Source organism: Somniosus microcephalus, chromosome 24 (assembly GCF_052327205.1).
Source record: "Somniosus microcephalus isolate GS21.2 chromosome 24, FLI_Smic_1.0, whole genome shotgun sequence".
Taxonomy (NCBI): domain Eukaryota; kingdom Metazoa; phylum Chordata; class Chondrichthyes; order Squaliformes; family Somniosidae; genus Somniosus; species Somniosus microcephalus.
The window spans coordinates 24,134,724-24,159,826 of NC_141010.1; the positions used below are offsets into that span (position 1 = coordinate 24,134,724).

A 25,103-nucleotide genomic window follows, 5' to 3' on the forward strand; every position below is an offset into this window, starting at 1 on the left:
TATCGACAGTCGGGGACCTTTTTGAAAGAAAGAGGAGGCATACCAAATCAAAGGGTTCATTTTAAGATCAGTATTGGTTGCATTGTTGCACTTGGTGAACATGGCCAGGCTGGAACATGAATGTAAATGAGATTTTTGTTTTCTGGATAGCAAGCAATTTGTTATACTTTAATAACCAAATACAACATGCAAGTATTTTCAGTAACTATTGTGTCTTTTCCAGTGGCTGTGTAATAAATGCTGCTGACAGTTTTTTAAAACTAACTTTCATTTTCCTTTTAGCCAAACTCGCGAATGGATGAACGTTATGAAAGCAAATTGAAGATGTGTCCCGGCGCGAACGTGGCTAGACATGTGGTGATTATCCTGCGACCACTTTCCACTAAAGAGGGAAGGTGAAGGGCACAAATACTAGCGCCGCTAAGAAATTAACTCTGTAGAACTACCGTAAAAAACCTCCAACTACAGGAAACTTTCGTTTAACCGGATGTCCGGAAAGCTCTATCTACCGGCAAAATTCAGGAGCCGTTTCCTATAAGTTTTTTTACTTCTCGTTGCTTTTTTTTCCCCCCAGTCAGGCTCTGCAAGGTCTAGCTGAAGCTGTTGCTTAGCTACAGAGATGCTTTTAAGCTGCGGCCGACTGTTTTGAAGCTGTTGCTAAGCAACAGGGTTTGTTGATTCACACGGAGCTGAAAAGCTCCGTATGTTTTAACATTAGCGCTGGTTTCTACGGCAGTTTTGATGGTACGGCACCAGCTCGGTCCAGTCAGTGCCGGATACCAGAAAGTTTCCTGTATATGACTTATCTACGGAGCTGTGTATTTAGATACATCATATACAGTGGAGTATATAATCGAATTGCTCAGCCTTGATCATTATAACAGGACAGACCCTTGACCTATGCCACCCCGATGTGACCATTACACGCTGTACTTCAGTTAAAGGCTGATTACAGAGCTCGAGAAAGCAGCCCTGTAATAGGAGGTGTTTTTAAAAATAGAATAAGATCAGGGAGGTGCTTATGTGGGTAAACACTAATCAGTGATAGCATTTACTCATGAAGGCCCATTCCTCTTTAATTTGAATTCAAATCAACACAGTTAAAATGAATAACATTAAAAAAGTTCGAAATAACTACCATCCTAGGCAAGAAACTCTCAAGTTTCCTGTCCGTAATTTATTTATAGCCACCTGCTTCTTTTTTCACAATTCCCTTAAGCAGGGTTACTGAAAAGCTCTAATATACAGTCCTGAAACCACATCCTGAGACACGTGTTTCTCCCTTTAATTATAGCCGTTACAAATTTCTATCGGGGCCTGTCTTAAAGGTACAATGCTGGAGTACATTAGGCTTCATCCACAACTCATTTTCTCACCCTATTGCTTCTCCCGTTCAAAACTAATCAAATTGTGTTGCCAATAAATTACTCGACGCAACAGTTTGCCTTTTTCACATGCATATTCCATGATAATTGTATTGAAAATCTTATCAATTCATTATACCTTGGGAGATATTGCAACTCCCTAGAAAAATGGCTCAACGATTCGCCCAGATAGGCAGCCATGGCTTGTCCTTTAAGATTCAGTGAAATGTCATTAAAATATATTTCAAGGCTCAGGTAACTCACAAAAATTGCTAGCCATTTTTGGGAAAAATACAATTGAAATTTAATTTTGGTATGGAAATGGAGACTGCTGTTAAAGCCGATAGTGCTAAGCCACTGCCCTGAGGAATACCGGTTTTCATTTAGATGTGAACAGTCAGTATTGTGAGCCCCTCATGAAAAATATTCTATAACACTGCAGTGCAAAATTAAAAAAAAAGACTGCGAGCTACTATCTGTTTGCTTACTCCAATAATTACTAGTATCTATCTATCTATATATATATATATATATATATATAAAAGGATAGTGGTGTCTGTCTGTCTGTCTGTCCGGGCATCACTCAAAAGTTATAGAGTGTACCTACACATATGTTATATATCAAAAGAAAGGTTATGATTAGTAGGGTGTCCTAGGCGTATTTACTTTCAAAAAAACGTTCAAAAAACGTACTAAATCCACTAATTAGCGGTTGACCAATCAGGGGAGTCTCATAGGCGTATTTGACCAATCAGGGGAGTGTCATAGGCGTCTTTACTTTTAAAAAACGTTCAAAAAACGTACAACAGCTAATGAGTGTCATAGGCGTATTTGACCAATCAGGGGACAGGTGAGGACGGTCTTTGTTGTCGGGTGACTCGGTCGGCGTGCGGCAACGCGCGCTCAGCTGGGGTGACTCGGGCCGGCCCTCATGCGCTACCCCGCGCACAGGGACTCTGCGCCTCTCTCGCTCTCGCCTTCCTTCTCTCTCTCTCTCGCCTTCCTTCTCTCTCTTCCCCCCCGTCTCTCTCTCCCCCCCAGTCTCTCTCTCTCCCCCCCCCCCAGTCTCTCTCTCTCCCTTCCCCAGTCTCTCTCTCTCCCTTCCCCCCAGTCTCTCTCTCTCTCGCTCCCCCGTCTCTCTCTCTTCCCCCCAGTCTCTTCGTGACAGGTGAGGACGGTGTTTGTTGTCGGGTGACTCGGTCGGCGTGCCGCAGCGCCAGCTCAGCTGGGGTGACTCGGGCCGGGCCTCAGGCACTACCCCGCATACGGGCACTCCGGCCCTCTCTCTCTCCTTCCCTCACTCTCTCTCTCTCTTTCCCTCACTCTCTCTCTCTCCCCCCTGTCTCTCTCTTCTCCCCCCAGTCTCTCTCTCTCTCTCTTCCCCCTCTCTCTCTCTCTTCCCCCTCTCTCTCTCTCTTCCCCCTCTCTCTCTCGCTTCCTCCCATCTCTCTCTTCTCCCCCCAGTCTCTCTCTCTCTCTCTCTCCCGCCCGTCTCTCTCGCTCTCTTCCCCCAGTCTCTGTCTCTCTCTCGTCCCCCCAGTCTCTCTCTCTCCCCCAGTCTCTCTCTCGCTCTCTCTCTCCCCCCCCAGTCTCTCTCCCCCCAGTCTCTCTCTCTCTCTCCCCCCCGTCTCTCTCTCTCTCTCCCCCCCAGTCTCTCTCTATCTCTCTCCCCCCAGTCTCTCTCTCTCTCTCGTCCCCCCAGTCTCTCTCTCTCTCCCCCAGTCTCTCTCTCGCTCTCTCTCTCCCCCCCCAGTCTCTCTCCCCCCCAGTCTCTCTCTCTCTCTCTCCCCCCAGTCTCTCTCTCTCTCCCCCCCAGTCTCTCTCTCTCTCTCCCCCCCCCAGTCTCTCTCTCTCTCTCCTCTCTCCCCCCAGTCTCTCTCTCTCTCTCCTCCCCCAGTCTCTCTCTCTCTCTCCCTCCCCCCCGTCTCTCTCTCTCTCTCCCTCCCCCCGTCTCTCTCTCTCTCTCTCCCTCCCCCCCCAGTCTCTCTCTCTCTCTCCCCCCCCAGTCTCTCTCTCTCTCTCCCCCCAGTCTCTCTCTCTTCCCCCGTCTCTCTCTCTTCCCCCGTCTCTCTCTCTTCCCCCGTCTCTCTCTCTTCCCCCGTCTCTCTCTGTCTCTTCCCCCCGTCTCTCTCTCCCCCCCCAGTCTCTCTCTCTCCCCCCCCCAGTCTCTCTCTCTCCCCCCCCAGTCTCTCTCTCTCTCCCCCCCCAGTCTCTCTCTCTCTCCCCCCCCAGTCTCTCTCTCTCTCTCTCCCCCCCCCCAGTCTCTCTCTCTCTCCCCCCGTCTCTCTCTCTCTCCCCCCCGTTTCTCTCTCTCTCCCCCCCGTTTCTCTCTCTCCCCCCCAGTCTCTCTCTCTCTCCCCCCGTCTCTCTCTCTCTCCCCCCCAGTCTCTCTCTCTCTCCCCCCCAGTCTCTCTCTCTCTCTCTTCTCCCCCCAGTCTCTCTCTCTCTCTCTTCTCCCCAGTCTCTCTCTCTCTCTCTTCCCCCCAGTCTCTCTCTCTCTCTTCCCCCAGTCTCTCTCTCTCTCTTCCCCCCAGTCTCTCTCTCTCTCTTCCCCAGTCTCTCTCTCTCTTCCCCCAGTCTCTCTCTCTCTCTCCCCCCCAGCCTCTCTCTCTCTCCCCCCCAGTCTCTCTCTCTCTCTCGCCCCCAGTCTCTCTCTCTCTCCCCCCAGTCTCTCTCTCTCTCCCCCCCCAGTCTCTCTCTTCTCCCTCCCAGTCTCTCTCTCTCTCCCCCCAGTCTCTCTATCTCTCTCTCCCCCCGTCTCTCTCTCTCTCTGCCCCCCCCAGTCTCTCTCTCTCTTCCCCCCCCAGTCTCTCTCTCTTCCCCCAGTCTCTCTCTCTTCCCCCCAGTCTCTCTCTCCCCCCCAGTCTCTCTCTCCCCCCAGTCTCTCTCTCCCCCCCCCAGTCTCTCTCTCTCTCTCTCTTCCCCAGTCTCTCTCTCCCCCCCAGTCTCTCTCTCTCTCTCTCTCCCCCAGTCTCTCTCTTCTCCCCGTCTCTCTCTTCTCCCTCCAGTCTCTCTCTCTCTCTCTTCCCCCCAGTCTCTCTCTCTCTTCCCCCCAGTTTCTCTCTCTCTCCCCCAGTCTCTTTCTCTCTCCCCCAGTCTCTCTCTCTCTCCCCCCAGTCTCTTTCTCTCTCTCCCCCCAGTCTCTCTCTCTCTCTCTCCCCCCAGTCTCTCTCTCTCTCTCTCTCTCCCCCCAGTCTCTCTCTCTCTCCCTCCCCCCAGTCTCTCGCTCTCTCCCCGTCTCTCTCTCTCTCTCTCTCCCCCCCCAGTCTCTCTCTCTCTCTCTCTCCCCCTGTCTCTCTCTCTCTTCCCCCAGTCTCTTTCTCCCCCCCAGTCTCTCTCTCTCTCCCCCCCAGTCTCTCTCTCGCTCTCCCCCCCAGTCTCTCTCTCTCTCTTCTCCCCCAGTCTCTCTCTCTCTTCTCCCCCCCGTCTCTCTCTCTCTCTTCTCCCCCCCCCAGTCTCTCTCTCTCCCCCCCGTCTCTCTCTCTTCTCCCCCCTAGTGTCTCTCTCTCTTCTCCCCAGTCTCTCTCTCCCCCCCAGTCTCTCTCTCCCCCCCCAGGTCTCTCTCTCTCCCCCCCAGTCTCTCTCTCTCTCTTCCCCCAGTCTCTCTCTCCCCCCCAAGTCTCTCTCGCTCTCTCTCTCCCCCCCCCCAGTCTCTCTCTTCTCCCCCGTCTCTCTCTTCTCCCCCCAGTCTCTCTCTCGATCCCCGGGCCTCTCTCCACCACCCCCCCCCCCCAGTCTCTCTCTCTCCTTCCCACACAGACAGGCAAACACTTTATATATATATATATATAATATATATATAAAAATTATTTCTACTTTTTTCATAACAACATGCCCTCAAAAAACCCTCAGCACCGCCGGGCACTCCAGCTAGTACTCCATAAAAGGTTAATCTGCACCTTCTCTTTGCACAGGACCCTCCTCAGTTGCAAATCCAGCCTCTCTAACCATCAGCTAATTGTTGTAGCATCAGTAAAGGTTACAGCAGCGCTTACAAGAACATCATGGAAATTTGCCCCATTAAATCCAATTATCATATGATCAGATTCATGCGAGGTTAGCAATTTATATGCTTTACATTAAAGCTATAGATGAAAAGACTATTCCTTTTAATAAGCAAACAATTATGATTTAAATACAAGTTCATTCTACCAGTATAAATGTAAGTCTCAGTAAATTACCTCTCCAGCAGTCTTTTTAGAAATTAATCATGAGGCACCTGTGGTTTTTTCCCCAGCCTTCGCTAAGTATTTGCTAAAATATTCAACATGTCCTCAGCTGCATACAAATATCAAAGCAAATTGTTTAATATTTGATTGATTAAGAAAACCGTCACTTTGAGTCAAACTTGGTCTTAGAAAAAAAAATAGTAAAATAGGAGCAGGAGATTCGGCCCTTCAAGCCTGCTCCGCCATTCAATATGATCATGGCTGATCCTCTATCTCAATACCATATTTCCGCTCTCTCCCCATACCCCTCGATGCCTTTTGTGTCTAGAAATCGATCTATCTCCTTCTTAATTATATTCAGTGACTTGGCCGCCACAGCCTTCTGTGGTAGAGAATTCCACAGGTTCACCACCCTCTGAGTGAAGAAATTTCTCCTCATCTCAGTCCTAAATGTCCTACCCCATATCCTGAGATTGTGACCCCTCGTTCTAGGCCCCCCCAGCCAGGGGAAACATCCTCCTTGCATCCAGTCTGTCTAGCCCTGTCAGAATTTTATACGTTTCAATTCAGTCTTCATGACTGACTGCCAATAATTAGCATCTCCTGCTGTATTATTAAGAAGTACAGGTATGGTGTATAGGTACACAGCATTCTAGAGTATTATGAATAACTGTGTTATTGGTTAAAACTAATCGATCCATACCTGCCATCCCTGTGAGCAGCTCCCCCTTCAGTTACTGTCTTCACAAATATTCCCAGCTTTTCCAATCCCATATCTGCTCCAGCTCCCATTCCGATGATGCTAATTCCCAGACCATCACCATCTACAGTAAGGAAAGAGACACATTTCAGTTTAGGAAACAACTTGCATTTATACAGCGCTTTTAACATAATGAAACATCCCAAGGTTCATAAAGTGGGGGTAGCGGTAAGGAACCAACACCAAGCAAGAGTTAGGGGGAATGAGACTGATTGCATTGTCAAATATATAAGTTTTGAGGAGACTTTTGAAGGTGGAGAGACATCTACCAAGGCAGAAAGCTGAGGAAAGAAATTCCAGAATATTTGGATATGATGGTTGAAGCTTCTACCACCATTGGTGGAGTGGATGGAGCGGGGGGGGGGGGGGGGGGGAGGGGGATGCACGGTAAGCCAGATCCTGCAGAGCAGATAGTGTAAGCTGAGGAATAGGGCAGGAGCTTGTTGCTGGAGTAGGATGTGGTGAGGCCATGGGAGGTTTTGTAAACAAGGACAAGATTTTGTGGGATAGGGAGCCAGTGTCAGTCAACAAAGACAGTGATAGTACTACAAGGTAGGATGTATGCGGTAGAGTTTTGGATGAGTTGGAGTTTGGGAGTGAGGGTATTGGAAAAGCTGAGCCTGGAGGTGATGAAAGCATGGAGGAAAGTTTCAGTGGCTATTGGGGTGAAGTGCAGGCACAGGTTACTTGTGGAAGAGGTTGATATTGATGACGGATAGAGTGTGAGATTTGAAGCTCTGATCAGGGTTAAGTGGGACGCTGAGGTTATGCACTGTCAGGTCCAGCCTGAATGAGCGGTTGGGTGGGATGGGTTGGGGGACAGAATAAGGGATTAGAGTTTCTGATAGGAGCTGAACAGGATGGCTGCATTCTTACCAATGTTAAGCTGGAGAAAGTTTTGGATCATCCAAACTTGATTTAGACAGTGAGTAACAGCACAGTAACAGTTATGGAGAAGTAAAGCTGAGTTTGACCTCATGCTTTCAGATAGTATCAACAAAAGGCAGTAATTCGTTGACAAATTGGAGGGGGCCGAGGATGCAAACCTGAAGCATGCTGGAAGAGACTGTGCAAGGATAGGAGAGAAACAGCTGCAAGAGATGTGCTGGCTATGGTGGAGCAAGTAAAAGTGGAACCGACCGCGATGGGGTGATACCATGGAGAACAGTCAGTGGAATAAGAGGGACTGTATAAAAGGGTCCAGAAAGGTTGAGTGGGGGCGCTGTACTGTAGAGAAACACCTAACTTCAAATCAACTTTACTACCTCTAAAATTGCCATAGGTTTTGTCAAAGTATTATGTAAAAATAAAGAACAGAACATACGACTTTAGAATGAGGAATGAATTACGTCTGCATGCCCTGGTGCCATTAGCTCCCACCCTCTAACCCCCTTGCATCTGAAGACTACATTCGGTCTTCACTCCCCATGTGCAACATTATGACATATATATACATACAGGAAACTTCGCGATATCCGGCACCGACGGGACCGGCGTGATGCCGATCTATGAAAACTTCCAGACAGACCAGCGCTAATGTTGAAGGATACGGACATCTCCGTATCTGACAACAAACACTGTTGCTTAGCAACAGCTTGTAAACAGTCGGCCCGTAGCGTCTCTGTAGCTTAGCAACAGCTTCAGAGAGGCTTTCCAGAGACTGACTGTTTGAAAAAATGCTAGGAGAAGAAAAAAAATGAAAAAAAACCAAACAAAACGGCTGCTGATTTCTGCCGTTAGATCGAGGAAATACAACCTCCGGATAAACCAAAGTTTCCTGTATATATATTTATCTATTCATTGAAATTTTCGTTAGATCGCATGAATAACTTTTCCAAATTTTTGTTAATTTATGATGCACTCATTTTATGTCATATATAATGTTGCACTGTGAATTTCCACAGCTATTTCTGCTAATTTATACAAACATATTTTTAAAAGTTGCCGACCATGGGACTTTTCAATCTTTAATCTTACGTAGCTTGCCAGCAGATTAGTAGCTTCACGTGTCCCATAATAACCAGCTACCAAAATCAGAGTACTTCAGAACATTATGATCAATCTAAATACTTATTATTTTCAGTACAATCGAAGGTTTAAAAATCTGTAATTGCTTTGGAGCTTTGCTATAAATTACCCTTTTCAAGTTCCACAGGAAAGAGATCCAGTCTTTCCACTCGCTTTTCCAGCTCATACTCTGCCGATGCTGCCATGGGATCCACGTCATCATTTCGTCGATCATAGTCTTCATTGGAGTAGGTGGTGAACACCTGTCGTAAAAACAGGAACACTTCAGTTTTAAAACAATTGCTAAATAACCTCCACATGTTCAGTTGGAGCCTGGACTTTTCAAATCGTTGATGTTCTAGTCAACAAGTAGCAACATGGATTATACTGATACAATAGCAAAATACTGCGGATGCTGGAAATCTGAAAGAACAACAGAAAATGCTGGAAGCACTCAGCAGGCCAGGCAGCATCCGTGGAGAGAGAAACAGAGTTAACGTTTCAGGTCGAAGATCCTTCGTCAGAACTGGAAAAGGCTAGAGATGTAACAGATTTTAAACAGGTGCAGAGGTGGTGGGGGGAGGGAGGGGAGGGTCTGAAGGAACAGTCTGTGCTAGGGTTGGAGGCAGGAAAGATTAAATGCTGCAAATGGGGATGGCAGAATCATACAGCCTGAAAAACGGGGGTAGGGGGTTATAGTCTGAAATTGTTGAACTCAGTGTTGAGTCCAGAAGGCTGTAAAGTGCCTAATCGGGAGGAACAGCATCTCATCTTTCTATTAGGCACTTTACAGCCTTCTGGACTCAACACTGAGTTCAACAATTTCAGACTATAACTCCTACCCCCATTTTTTCAGGCTGTATGATTCTGCCATCCCCATTTGCAACAATGGGCCAGAAATTCGCGGCCAAAGGCGTGAGTGCGCTCGGGGTACTCACGCATCTGGCCGTTGGAAATGCCGGCGTTCAGCATGAACAGCGCATGCGGGGAACGCCGGCATTTCCAGACCTCGAGCGCGTGCGACTGCACAGGCAGCGCTTGCGCAGTGAACTTCGTAGATTTCATTCATGAAATCCGTGAGGGTAAGTCCTCAGAAGTTACACTTGAAAAAAGCAAGTGTAAAGTGGTTCATTGGCTGCGGAAGAAGAAACATTTTATCGTGGAGCTTCTGAAATGCAATATTTTTGTTTGGGAAAGGGAGGGAAGTTATTTTAAGAAATTTTAAGTAAGTTTTAAAGTTAAAATTTTTTTTTTTTTTTTAAAAAGGGTTTTCAGAACGGTAGGTAGAAGGAGCAATTGTGGCTGTGTGAATGGAATGTGAGAATGAGTTATGTATGTATGTCCACATATATTCCTTTACGTATATGTATGTATGTTTTATATTCCTTTATTTACTAATGTGTATGAATGTATGTTTTTAATTATGATTTTCCAATAAGTTACTTTCTCTGAAAGTCATAATTAAATAATACATTCATACACATAAGTAAAGGAATATATACATAACACGCAAAGGAATATATACAGACATACATACTTTCAGAAGCTCCACGATAAGAAATATCTTCCTCCGCAGCCTCTGGAGCAACTGTACCCATGCTTTTTTCATGTGCAAGTTGTAAGGACTTGACCTCACTGAAAGCAGTAATGAAAGCGGCGAATTATACTGCGCACGCGCTGCCTGTGCAGTCGCACGCGTTCTGCCTCTGAACCCCTTCGTTCAGAGGACAGGAAATGCCGGTTTTCCCCAAAAGCACTGTGCATGCTGAAAACCGGCATTTCATCCGGCCAGATGCGTAAGTACCCCGACCGTACTCGCGCAGTTGGAAGGGAATTACTGGGCCAACATTTTACATGTCAATAAAATGAAAAATTTAACAATTGCACGACTTGCCCCCTCGCATCTGCGACTGAGGGTCCAAGGAGGTGCATTGCGCAAGAGGTCATCATCGTACGTATCCTCACACTGTTCCCTTTGGGGAACTGTATGAAGTGGTGGAAGGATTTATGGCCGTGATTAACGCTCATTCCGTGACCGTAACCATCTTTGAACCAGCCATTAGGGTGGTTAGTCCTATGGCGGGAGGGTTTTACGGGCTCCCACAACCCATCTGGGGGGGGGGGGGGGGGGCCACCAACACCCACGGACGCAAGTATCCCACTGGATGTCCACCCAGAATTTAAAGTTGGAACTCCGACTCCACTTGCCGGGACTGTCTGGAGTGGGGTTCAAAACCCTACTCCTTCTGGCCCAGCGGCGGGGATGCTTACTGCTACGCAAAAGGCCCACTCTGCACAAAAGGTGACACCCATACGTTTCCTGCGCCTTTTCCCTCCCCGTGACTGGAGCCCTATGCTGCCATTTCACGTTGCTAATCGGATTGGGCCTTTGTCATAGCGGTAGGATCCCCGCCGCTGGGCCAGATCAGGGTAGGGTTTCGAACCCCGCTCCAGACAGTCCCGGCAAGTGGAGTCGGAGCTCCGGCTCTAAATTCTGGGTTGACATCCAGTGGGATATTTGCGTCCGTGGGTGTGGGTGGCCCCCCCTCCTTGTATAGCTTGTGGGAGCCCGTAAAACCCTCCCGCCATAGGACTAACCGCCCTAATGGCTGGTTCAAAGATGGTTACGGTCACGGAATGAGCGTTAATCACGGCCATAAATCCTTCCACCACTTCATACAGTTCCCCAAAGGGAACAGTGTGAAGACACGTATGACGACGACATTGTTAAATAAATAAATGGAATTAAAAAAATTCTTTTAGGGCTTTTAAAAGTCTTTAAATTGCTTTAATTCTCTTTAAAACTACTTCAGATTACTCAAAATAATGTAAACATTTTAAAAAGTTTATAAAAGTTACCAAAATCTTCAAAAGACTTCCAAAAACCTATTTAAACTGCTGCTTTGCATGTAAAAATGATTAGCAGCTTGACAGAAACATTGGGGGCGTGTCCAGTGAAACGGAGACCTCAAGGGGCGTGTCTCACTTACACTGCACGCTCCTGGCTTCGCGCTGGCTGCACTCCTGGGCGGCGTGACGTCATACGCTGCCCGGGATTCTTCTTTTTCATTCACCAAGTCCAGGCGTCCCTGGAGCTGATCGTCAGTAGCGCGGGGTAAGTGTAAATACGGGGCTTGCACGCGCTGCAAGCCCCGTTCTGGAATTTCTGGGCCATTTAATCTTTCCTACCTCCTACCTTAGCACAGACTGTTCCTTCAGATCCTCCCCTCCCCAACCCCCACCCTCTCCCTGCACCTGCTTAAAATCTGTTACATCTCTAGCCTTTTCCAGTTTTGAAGTAGGGTCCCAGACCTGAAACGTTAACTACTATAAAACAAATTTTCAAACTATATATACCCTGGTTCAATGAGACGCGTAGAAGAGCAGCACCATGAACACATGAAAATGAGGCGCCAACCTGGTGAAGCGACAACACAGGACTACATGCATGCTAAACAGTGGAAGCAGCATGCTATAGACAGAGCACTCGGCTCCAGACCTCATTACAGCCTTGGTCCAAACATGAGCAAAAGAGCTGAATTCCAGAGGTGAGGTTAGAGTGACTGCCCTTGACATCAAGGCAGCATTTGACCGAGTGTGGCATCAAGAAGCCCTAGTCAATCGGGATCAGGGGGAAACTTCTCCATTGACTGGAGCCATACCTAGCACAAAGGAAGGTGGTTGTGTTTGTTGGAGGCCAATCACCTCAACCCCAGGACATCGCTGCAGGTATTCCTCAGGGCAGTGTCCTAGGCCCAACCATCTTCAGCTGCTTCATCAATGACCTTCCCCCCATCATAGGGTCAGAAATGGGGATGTTCACTGATGATTGCACAGTGTTCAGTTCCATTCACAATTCCTCAGATAATGTCGCAGTCCATGCCCGCATACAGCAAGACCTGGATGACATTCAGGCTTGGGCTGATAAGTGGCACATAACATTCGCGCCACACAAGTGCCAGACAATGACCATCTCCAACAAGGGAGAGTCTAATCACCTCCCCTTGACATTCAATGGCATTAAAATCATCAAATCCCCCACCATCAACAATCTAGGAGTCACCATTGACCAGAAACTTAATTGGACCAGCCACATAAATACTGTGGTTACAAAAGCAGGTCAGGGGCTGGGTATTCTGCAGCAAGTGTCTCACCTCCTAACTCCCCAAAGCCTTTCCACCACCTACAAGGCACAAGTAAGGAGTGTGATGGAATACTCTCCACTTGCCTGGATACTCTCCACTTGCCTGGATGAGTGCAGCTCCAACAACACTCAAGAAGCTCAACACCATCCAGGACAAAGCAGCCCGCTTGATCGGCAACCCATCCACCACCTTAAACATTCACTCCCTCCACCACTGGCGCAACATGGCTGCAGTGTGTACCATCTACAAGATGCACTGCAGCAACTCGCAAATCCTCTTCGACAGCACCTCTCAAACCCGATCTCTACCACCTAGAAGGACAAGGGCAGTAGGTGCATGAGCACACCATCACCTCCATGTTCCACTCCAAGTCACATACCATCCTGACTTGGAAGTAAGTAAATAAAAAATATGCAAAGAATAATATCTAGGAGGATTAAATGGAGACATTGGATACCAGAGAGTGATTGAGCAGGATTTTTTTTTTTTATTCGTTCATGGGATGTGGGCGTCGCTGGCAAGGCCAGTATTTATTGCCCATCCCTAATTGCCTTTGAGAAAGTGGTGGTGAGCCACCTTCTTGAACCGCTGCAGTCCGTGTGGTGAAGGTACTCCCACAGTGCTGTTAGGGAGTTCCAGGATTTTGACCCAGTGACGATGAAAGATCGGCGATATACTTCTAAGTCAGGATGGTGTGTGAGTTGGAGGGGAACTTGGAGGTGGTGGTGTCCCCATGCGCCTGCTGCCCTTGTCCTTCTAGGTGGTAAAGGTCACGGGTTTGGGAGGTGCTGCTGAAGAAGGGCGCAGGTTTGGGAGGTGCTGCCAAAGGCATTTTTAATGAGCAATGATTATAAAAAAAGTGATATGTGTATACACAAATGTGATAACATCATATTGTAGTGATGCAAATCTTTACGGTGAAAGCTTATTATTGCTGAAATGCTAGAATCATCTTTTACATAGTTATCAAAGGTCACAAAAAAGGCAAGTGTTGAGCAAGAGTTGTATTTCATGATATAACACAACTCGAGATTCCTGAAACCATCGTCAACTAATACAGCTCCATTCATGAAGGGAATAAGTAATGTACAGTATTCAACAACTTCACATGCAGTATTTCATTTGAATGATGTGCACACATTGCTATGGAGTGATACAAAATCTGAAAATAAACTTGTGTAGTGTGATTGGTTTTGTTCCACGATATCAGTTTTCTGAAGCACATGTGGAGTAGGAGCTAGATAAACATGAGGGAGAAAGGAGTAGAAGGTTATGCCGATAGGGTGAGATGTAGATGGGTGGGAGGAGGCTCGAGTGGAGCATAAACGCCGGCATGGACCTGTTGGGCCGAATGGCCTGTTTCTGTGCTGTGCATTCTAGGTATTCAATATGTAACATGTCGTACTGCCTCAGAATTTTTAGGAATAACTGTGATACTGGTGTTTGTATCATCATAAATTGATGTTTGATTATTTAACAAGGAGGCTGTTGGAGGAACATGTATATGTGCTGAATATTAAGATTTCATTTGAGTGTATGGTTGCTGACGTAAGAAAACTACTAGGCACTTGGTCTAAGCGTTAAACAAAGCTTTAATCAACTGTTTTACAACATGGAGGTCTAGTTGTGTCCTTCACTAGTTCCTGTTAAGAATGTCCTGCGCAAGCTGGGCCCGTGCCCGAGTATTTATACTCTCCCTGGACAGCGCCACCCGTAGGTCACTCAGTATTATGTCATAAGTCTTTCTTTCATGAATGACTGATTCATGTCTGTTGCCACTTGGTCGGTATTTCATAAACCCAGCGTTGGAAATTGCTGCTGGTTCCTGGTTAATCATTTTAACTGGTGGCTAAATACAGTGGCCCCTTCTTTAAACTAAAGCCAAGTTGGCCACCTTCTCTGGCTGGGGATATTTGTTTGTTTCTATTTTTATTTTAGGTAGTATTCGCAAACGTTTGTTGCAAGTTTTTAGATGCTTTAGTCGTCTAGCAGCAATGACTGCTATATAGTTCTTTTGTACTGTTGCAGAATGCTTAGGAGTAGTCATGGTGAGGGGGTTACCATGGTAACATCTACTGATTACTGATACTGTGGTGGACCATCTGAAAAATTGCTGGTCTCAGTTTAGTGAGCCAGCATTAACTTGAACCCGCGATGGTAATGATGGATGAAAATAGGGCTAAAATTAGATTGACTGAAAACTAGGAGAGAGAACTGCCATAACTTCAGAATAATACGATGATGTCTGTAATGAATGTTCCATTGTGTTTTATGCTGGAATAAGGAAGAGAGAGCAGACTGTAATATACTGGGGCCACTCATTCCGATGACCAACGACACATCTACTGCTGCTGTATAGCTCATTCTAGGAATTCAGACTTTTACCACAGATGTGCGCAGTTTCATGGCCAGTAGTGTTGCTAAGATTCAGTCAGATGTACGATCATATAATTCACAACTATAGTAAGGGCATTAATTTGTAGCGAAAAAAAAATTAAAGGGCTAAAATATATTCTAAAGCTTGTAAAGATTTGGACTATATTGGTGCTTGAACTATGTCCAAGTCCCACTTCAGGATTAGTGCACACAATCTAGTCCAGCAGTGTCTAAGTTTTTGTCTTTGAGGGCTGCTTAGCTATCTATGTACTATGGAGCCTCTAGGGTCATATTTAAAGTTTAAGTCCATATTCCAATTAATTTACATATATCTCAAGTAGCTGGCATTAACTAGTCTTAGTTTTGATGTACCCACCAATTAGGCAACAGCACTAAACATGGTTATTTCCAAAGCGCTAGACCCACAAAATTCAAACAGGAAAAATCAGCAAATAGGAAATATAAGTGCAAATAGGACTGAGTGGGCTGTTGCCTTGATAAGAGTGGCACTGCTGACATTCGCTTGACATTTGCCATTGTATTGCTATAATAGTGATTTTAGGTTTTGGGGTCAAATTGAAAGGGTCTGAGGGGCCACATGTGGTCCTAAGGACTGTACGTTGGAAGTCCATGATCCAGGCTGATACTCTGGTTCAGTGCTGAGAGAGTATTTCGTTGTCAAGGTGCCAGTCTTCAGGTGAGACATAAAACTGCCTGTTCCAGTGATTGAGGTGGATTGTTTATGATGCCATGCACTATTTCAAGAAAAACTGGGAGTTCCACCACTGTCCTGGCCCGCATTCCTCCTTCAACCAACACTGCCAAAAAAGCAGATTCATGGGTCATTCATCTCAGTGCTGTTTATAGGATCTTGCAGGGGACAACATGGCTACAGCATTTGTCTATATGACAACAGCCACTGCACTTTATCGAATGTGAAGAACTTTTGGGGCATTCTGAAATATGTGATAAGACGCTATGGTCTAGAAATTCCAATCCCTACGCTACAACACTAATAGGCGGCTCGAGGGCGAAGTGTGGGGGGGGGGGGGCGGTGGAGATGGGTGCGGGGTTGTGGCAGAGAAGGAGGGAGCCCGGCAGTTGCCCGCGTTCTTTGGATGTAGGAGGGGCACTTCTGCTCCTCCCGGCTCCACATTCAGGCAAGTATATTTTGAAATTCTACTTATTAGTTGCAGCCTAAGGGCCGCCTCTTTAAGCCTCGTGTAGACCTAGTTTACCCGAGTACGGATGGCGCTGGCTGCCTCAGGGCGAACCAAACTTGCAGAGAGGTTAGGGGGGGAGGGGGGGCTCAAACAGGCGTTAGGCCCTTATATGCAAATACACCTAATGGCTTTTTCAGGTGTGGGCACAGCATGTCCATTTTTTTTGTCCTTCACCAATATGGCAGGCGGCGCACTTCCGGCTCGTAATGAGTGTGCACTTCCTGCCTGCCATATTGGAGGCCTGGGAGGCCGTTTAGCGTGGCTAAATTTCTAGGCCTATATAAATGCAAATTAATCTAATTAACAATAACAATTTCTCATTGCATGCAAATCTATTTTAAATTAGTATTGAAATGGTTATGATTATGTAAATTAGGCATGTTCTCACTGGAAAAGAGAAGGTTGAGAGGTTATATAATTGCTGTTTTTCGGATTCTAATGGGACTAAGTATAATAGACCACGACGAGCTATTTCACCTTATCCAGAACAGTAGAACCAAAGGACAGACTTGTGCTTGAAGGGGGGTAAATTCAAAACTGATCTATGGAAACAATATTTCAGTGAACGAGTGGTCAATCTATGGAACAGACTCCCTAGGAAGACGGTGAAAGCAGTTAGTATTGATTCATTCAAATGCAAAATAGGTTTCTTTCTTTAAACATTCTGGGATACAATATACGAGCAATTTGAGACATGACTTGTGGTAGGTGTAGCATGGTTAAGAGGAAAAGGGTGATTTTGGGCCCATGCTTCCCAAACCTCTTCAACACTAGGGTTTTCCTCGCCTCATGTTTGGGTCTGTTGTAGACTAATAGAGATTGATTGCTATGATTAGTCAACAACTCCATTATCATTGTATTATGCAATATCAGGCGGGTAGAAGGTGAATTAGATGGACCTTGGCCTTTTTCATCTAGCAGTTCCTATGTTTAATTTTTAGACTAAAATGTCATTTGACAAAACAATGTACTGTAGTCAGTTGTTTTAACCAAGCTGGTCACAGATGCCACAAGATCTTACGAACACACATTCTCTCCCTATTGTTAGAGCATAATAAATAGGAGCAGGAGTAGGCCAGACAGCCCCTCGTGCCTGCTCCGCCATTCTATAAGTTCATGGCTGATCTTCTACCTCAACTCTACTTTCCCGCCCTATTCCCATATCCTTTGATTCCTTTATTCTTCCTCTATTCAGGAATTCCTGTACGCTATTCAATTTTCTCAGTCTTATTGATCCATTTTTATCTTTATAACAAAGCACCTTGATAATCCCAAAGATTTGGATGCTAGATTGAACTGAAACTCAATTGCTAATGGGAATCAAAACATTCTTGTATACAGACCCTGCACTTCATGCTGCTTTTAACAAAGACACTCCAACATGACACTGCCATCAACACAGACACTCCAGCATCAAATTATCATCAGCCTACTAGACTCAGTGATCCGTAAATTCAGTGATCCCATGATCACTGCAGGGAGCTGTGTTTGAAGAAGGTTCGGGTGGTGAATCAGTGCTACAGTGATAAGGTTTTGAGCGCAGTTCCCTCTTGGGAATATGGATTCATTGAATTTATCCTTTAGTGACAGCAATTTTGCATTATTGTGTCTGGCTGTTCGACTGAATTAATCTAGGTGACTGGCAAGTTTTGCTTAATATATTAAGTATGTAAAACCGAATAAGAAGAGTGATTAGGGATGCAACGTAGTCTTTTTCTTGACAATGAACTGCTGTTACAATCTGTAAGAAAACAGAAAAATAAGAGGCAAAATTCAACTTTTGCAGAGGGTGCAAAACGGAGGGAAGCCCATTGGCTGACTTCAATGGAAAGGCCGGGGTATATAACGGACGGCCAATCCACAACCGCCCATTTTGCGCCCCTGCCAAAGTTGGAATTTTACCCCCATTATCTTTATGAAATAATCTTATTTGAAACCTTAATTTTGTGCAAAGTTTAAACTAAGGTTTGATTTAAGTGACCAGTTTGATCTCAAAATTAAAACCGTAGCACCCAATCCACACGAACAGACAATTTTGCTTCCCGTGAGTATTTCTTGATATTCCTAGTTGCCTTTCTGAACCATCTCCTCAGCCAATGCTGTTTAATGTGCAGTTACACTTATTCAGGATTCATTCATTGTCAGACAATCATGGATTTGCTGTCAGCCTCGCTGTATCTGTTCTGGCCATTGTCTTAGGTTAATCATAATAATTTACATTTCAATTTGATATTCCAACAAGTCTGTTGTTAAGCAAGAACAATGCTGCACAGAAAGTACTGGAAGATAAATCATCACAATTACTATGGGAAGTGCTCACTTCAGTGTGAAGTATTTTTGCTATCTAATCTACTTTCAGCACTATACCACCCACACACGTCCCAGTCATCGTGTCCCAGCCAGATCACAATATAACAAAGCATATCCAAAAATACCATCACTGTAGAATCACATTTTGATCTGAATTCAATTGAAAAAAAAATGTTACCATGAAATTCTGAATTATCCATTCCCAGATTGACCTTCTTTCTGAAGTACATTTGCGTAACAGCACAGCGGTAAACAGTATACTCAGAAAAATTCAAAGTCATATCTTGCACAAAAATAATTTTGAGTTATCCAAACATTTGGATTAAGCAATATAAACTCCAGAGCAAAATGGGCATTTAGCATCGAAGATATCAGAATTATTCGATAGCCTGAATTAAGTGACTTTGAATTAAGAGTAGGTTGTACATATTTTCAAACTACACAAGTGAAGTTACCAGACATTTGAACTTGAACATAGTGCTAAAAATAAATCCAACACTACAACTTTCTATCGTGCCATTGTTATAGTACAAAACACCTTGCCCTCAATTCTGTTGGGAAATAATAGAAGTGTTTTAAATTGCTTTGCTTGTGTCGCAGGTTCTCAAAATCAATGATTTTGCTGCAATGTTGTTATTAACGCTCCACAATACAAATAACTTTCAATCGTCATTCATTTAATTTATTCAGCTTTGCCCACATGACCCTCTTGGTTGTTGGAAAGAAACAAAGAAAGACATGCATTTATATAGCACCTTTCACGACCACCGGATGTCACAAAGCACTTTACAGCCAATGAGGTACTTTTTTTTGGAGTGTAGTCACTGTTGTAATGTAGGAAACGCGGCAGCCAATTTGCACACAGCAAGATTCCCACAAACAGATAATCTGTTTTTGTTATGTTGGTTGAGGGATAAATATTGGCCAAGACACCGGGGATAACTCCCCTGCTCTTCTTCGAAATAGTGCCATGGGATCTTTTACGTCCACCTGAGAGAGCAGACGGGGCCTCGGTTTAACATCTCATCCGAAAGATGGCACCTCCGACAGTGCAGCAGTCCCTCAGCACTGCACTGGAGTGTCAGCCTAGCTTTATGTGCTCAAGTCCCTGGAGTGGGACTTGAACCCACAACCTTCTGGCTCGAGACGAGTGTGGCTACCCACTGAGCCACAGCTAATTTAGCAGCAAATTTTGAAATTCTTTATAATTTGCTGACGCACACTACTGCTATTTAGAATCATTCTTGCCTCTACCTCAGAGGGCAGCACTATGGGGCTACCAGAGAAGACACCATGGGCTAAAAATTGAGTAGCGCCCCAATTGAGGCGCTAACTTCGCCGGGGCGCTAAAAGTGGAAATTGAGTGGTTGCGCCCCAAGAGGCGCTGCGAGTGAATATCGTGGCATTATGTGCCGCAGCACCACACGCTGTGGGACGTCGTCCCGCGGTATTGCAGGCCTTCCTCCCCTTCTTAAAGGGGAGGGGCCTTGTGCAGCGCAACCTGGGGCCCAGCTGGGCCCCCGGGGATCGGGAGTGCAGGCAAAAGAGCCCGGCACACAAGAGAAGTGCCGGGCTCTTGGAGCGCAGCCGGCACTCAGCGGGCGGGGGGGGGGGGGGGGGGGGGCGGTCAGGAGGCCGGGGATGGGAGCGCAGGCAGGTGCTGGCAGGCGGCCAGCAACAAAAATGGCTGCCCCACACCTCACCTTTAAATTGCGCCTCCCCAGCCGCAGGTACGCCCCCCTGACGCTGTCGGACATAACGTCCGGCGGTAAATCAGGGGGCGCTCCTGAAGATCGTGGCCGGGGCATGAGCGGGGCGCTGCGCACACCAATGACGTCATCGCCAGTGGCGCAGCGCTGCAGGGTGCTGCCGGTTAGTGCCACCACTAACCTCCCTCTGAATTTTGCGGGAGGCGTGGGCAGTGTGCCGCGCTCGGGCGCTAGTTGGTTTGTGCCCCACTTAGCGCCCTCTTAAGGCGCTAACGGGTGGTGCTACCAACTGAATTTTTCCCCTCATGCCTTTCTGTCTTGTCTGTCTCTCTAGCTACCTCTATCTACTTAATTGTTTATCTAGCTAAAAATTTTAAACCATCACACTTCAGATGTCACACATCATTATGGATGCAAAACCATCTTTAAAAAAATATCTTTCTTCTTGCTGCCAACTGACAAAAGAAAAATTTACCCTCTAAACTGACATTCAAAAGGCGGAATTGCCATCTAATTGACCTGTGGATGTGCAATTCAATGTTGTGGTCTGAAAGGGTCAGGCCAGTTCCATCTTAGTAGCAGAATAATACATTTTGTGCCACATGGTATAATAATTCAGTTCTTCGAAAACAATACATCCTCTGATTTACCAACAGCAATGATCCACCGATAACATAATACAAATATAAGCATCGAATTATAAGAGGCCACTTAATTGTCAGCTTCAGTCTCTCCACACACCATCTACAACTAACTATACCCAAGCATTTCATATCCTGAGAAAAAGGCACTACACAGTTTCTCCCTATTCCCCCTTCCCAAGCGATAATCCAGACTACCCAACTCATCTATTATAACCAGTACCAGTTTTTCTGATATTTCCGAGATGCCAACTGTTCAAGAATTATAATAAGATATGAATTCATAGGAGTACCTGCAAGTTACCCAGTTAATTTTCTAAATGTCACAAGAGGGAAGGTTGGCTATGGGTTGTGCTATTTCCACCATTTTCTGTTAATAAAAATAACCCGTCTTCTATCGGGAGCGGGTGGGGCTCCAGCCATGCATTCAAATTTAATTTCACCTGCTGCAACTTTCCGCCCACCCGCCCCTATCCAGTTTACTGGCAGTGACTGTACAATATGGCCACCGCACTATCACAAGTCTGCTGTGTGCCAATCATCCCAGTTACGGAGAGTAATGGGAAATATCAGGTTCTGCTGGTGACAAATGACAGTCACAGGTTTGACTCCTGATCTGTGTTGAGTTAGCTGATCTCGACCAGGGCTGCAGTTGGAGATGCGGCAATTGGCTGCAGCAGTCCAGGGCGCAGAAGGGAAGGTCAACAACAACTTGTATTTATATAGCGCCTTTAACGTAGGTAAACGTCCCAAGGCGCTTCACAGGAATATTAAACAGGTGTGGTTCCAACTCCTGATCGCTATAAAAGTGACCACTGCTGGAAAGGACAGGTGCATGGACACGCCGGAGGGGGCATTCTTCTCTTTGGTATCGAGTTTCAGTGTTGGAGGGGGGACTTCCGTTTGCGCCTCCGTCTCCCAGCCCCAGCCCCGTTCACTGAATTGGGGCTCATTAAGGTTGCACAAGGGGCTCCTGGCAGGATTCCTGCTGTCAAGAGGGGGCCTACAGTCAGGGAGGAGAAGTGGCAGTAGGCCTCCACGCCAATCCCAGCCAATTCCAGGATTAGGAGGAAAACTCGCCGCTCCCCCACGATTATCTATGTTCACACATTAAAGAATGACCCTTTGGCTGAGAGCACCAGCATCTGTACTATCTTTCATCAGGAGGAGTTGATTCCTTCACGAAAGGAGGAGGGGAGAAAACTGCAGAAATAAACACTTCAAAAGAAGAAAAATACCAAAAATGAGTATCAAAGGATTTACCAACAGAAAGCAAATTCTAGGCCATCCTTCAAGTTAAGCGCATTGTTTATCCTGACATGATCTAATTTTGCCGCAGACATGAAGAAATATTTATATTATGGACTTATTGATGCCCGTTTATACTCATGTGGAAGAGCAATATAGTTATTAAGGACATAAGTGTATGTATTCACAGAAATCACAGAAACCCCACAGTGCAGATAGAGGCCATTTCGGCCCATCGAGCCTGCACCGACACATATCCCACCCGATCCCCGTAACCCTTATACCAACACATATCCCACCCTATCCCCGTAACCCCACGTATTTAATCCCCCTAACACTAAGGGTCAATTTATCATAGCCAATCAACCTAACCCGCACATCTTTGGACTGTGGGAGGAAACCGGAGCACCCGGAGGAAACCCACGCAAACACGGGGAGAATGTGCAAACTCCACACAGACAGTCACCCGAGGCCGGATTCGAACCCGGGTCCCTGGCGCTGTGAGGCAACAGTGCTAACCACTATGCCACCGTGCCACCATTGATATGTGAGTCAGGCGGGAGGTGATGGTGGTGGGGAGAAATAAGTTGGTTCTAGGTCAGTGTGGTACATATACCAGGGTAAATAATGCAAGGCCATTCCCATCCACCTACTCATGGCTAGCTGCTTTGGAAGCAGCGTGGGAGCAGGCTATCTGTCCGCTCAGTCTCTCAACTAGGAATTGGTACGTGCAGAGCTATCAGCGTTGGACAAATGCCATGAGCAAGATTTCTGACCAAAAAAAGAATGAGTCAGGTCACAAATCCATTTCAACATGGAGCTGACTTCATGGGGTTGATCCCCTAACTGTTCTCACCGGGCAAAGGGCAAAGGGCAGGAGCGACGTTGATGGACAGGAAAACAGGGCGTGATGTAAAACGGGCAGCCAGCCCGCTGCCGCCCGTTTCCTGCCCAGCAGAAACAGTTGAAATCCGCCCCTATTTTTTCAGTAGCAGTTGCAGCGTAAGGTGCCAAACCAAAATGAATGAACTCACTCTAAATAAGTGAGACAGGCCTGGGCATGAGGTACAAAAGGGCCCTGCAAAAAGGAAGAACAATGATTTAAAAATGGAGGACAGAATATGAATGAAGTAACTGTGCAACAGAAACTAATGCTTCTCGTAGTTCCACTGGATTTTTCATCTTCCCAAGATGGCATCATTCCACGACCGCTCAGTGCTTCGTCTTGCAGTACAGCTGAAAACTTGCTACACTTGTTAATGAAGCTCTACATGGAAATGTTTTGCAAATCTAAATACTACGGTCGTGCTCCTTCAACACCCCTTCCCCCCCCATCGCCAGGAACCCAACACATGTTCTTTTGGGACTTAGTCCTCTATTAAGAGAATTTTACAATAGCCAAGTAGATCAGAAGGAAAGTAACAGTGTGAAACCATACTACAATTTGTGCGATAAAAGGCACTATATATTCATTTAATTTTGTGGATTTAATTTTGTCATGGTTTTAAGAATATTGACACAATCACTGGGCCTTAATTCTGCTTTTTGACACCATAAGCTGCATTGTTGATGGCTTATATTAATTTTGATCACAATTTCATTTTTGCGGATATAATGATGCATGAATTCGCTAAATTAAAAAATACCCTTTATCCCCGCTTGTGTTTGCACTTATTCATTTTTATTCACCAAAATTCCACGTTAATTTAACAGACAGATTCTCACGATTTGTTTTTAAAATGAACTTCGCACAAAAACTTGATTATTAACAGCTTCTATTGCACCTCGTATATTCATGGTGCAGTATTTTTCTAAGGCCCCTTTAATTCATTTGGAAATTATAAAATCAATTAGCTTAATTCTGAAAACCCAGTCTGCAGGACACAGTCTGCTCATTTTATCCCCTTTCAGACACATAGCGATCTATCCAGGGATAGGAATACTTCAGTCATTCTTTCTGTCCCCATCACTTTTTTGTCTCTTTTCCCTCTCCCCTCCTCGACCAGCACCAAAGCCAGCAGCCTCCCCACCCCCCCCACCCCAAGTAACCTTGCCCAAATGGCCTTTCTTCCCGTGTGCGCCTCGACAGTGAATGCTATCAGACGCTGATCAGTGCAGCAACCAATCCCGTGCAGCAAGTCACGAGACCTGATGCACCACAGGAACCTGTTGCAAGTCATGCTGGGGTTTCTAACTGCTCAACGATTACAGTTAGATTTCTGAAACAAAGCAAAGAAATCATTTTTTTTAACCAAAATAACTCAGGATTCTATAGCAGGGGAGTGGGACTAACTGGACGGATCTTTCGAAGAGCCGGCACAGGCACGATGGGCCGAATGGCCTCCTCGTGTGCTGTAAGATTCTGTGACATTCTGAAAGCTCTGCCCAACAAGTTCCGAAGCTTGGTTGTTACATGCGGAGGGAAATATGTGGAGAGGAGTTCAGGCACTTCCTGAGCAGCTGTCATGTGCTTCCTCGTGCCAGGTCTAAAGTGAAAATGGCAGAGGCCCAAGCTACTTCCCATTCTGCTGGGAAATGATTCATTGCAGGGAGGCGACCAAAAGGAGCCGAGGGAGAGTAAAGCTCAAAATGGTCGTCTAAAAAGGGAAGGCGCCAGGGTTTCGTTCACTACTCAAATTGTAATACAGGAAACCCCCAATTTACCGGCACCTAAATAACCGGAAATCTCTGTTAACCGGCAAAATTCAGGAGTAGGTTCAGGTAAGTTTTACTTCATATTAGTGGCAGTTCCTGGATCTGTGGCTGTGTAACTGGGGTTCGTGCACATGTTGCTAAGCAACAGGGAAGCCTGGATTTGTTGCTGTGTACGGAGCTCTCATACCTTTTAACTATACCTCTCAGTATTCCGGACTTTTTGATAAACCGGCACCACGCCGGTCCCGTCGGTGCCGGATACCAAAGAGTTTCCTGTATTCTGCATTTAGAATGTATACAAGACCACTTAACACTCGCAACAGAAACCTTATGAGACTGCTCAGGACATTCAGTTCCCAAAGGATTTAAAGAGTTAATATATTCCCATGTTACACACTATCAAATACTCACTTAATTCATGCAGAAGGTCCACTGTAATGAGTGTCTGCTTATTAACTGCATACCAATTCTGACAGGGCAAAATGAGATCTCTTTC

General features: G+C 45.9%; 1 protein-coding gene across 1 annotated transcript in view; it reads right to left on the minus strand.

Annotated features, from left to right (window-relative positions):
- LOC147101127 (neurabin-2-like) overlaps positions 1–25,103 on the minus strand; it is a 249,216-nt gene that overhangs the window by 100,244 nt on the left and 123,869 nt on the right. Inside the window, exons 2-3 of the mRNA XM_085966317.1 lie at positions 8,431–8,563; positions 6,237–6,357 (exon numbers count right to left, since the gene is read on the minus strand). Of these exons, the coding sequence (XP_085822443.1) occupies positions 6,237–6,357; positions 8,431–8,563 (254 nt within the window). The remainder of the gene's footprint in view (positions 1–6,236; positions 6,358–8,430; positions 8,564–25,103) is intronic.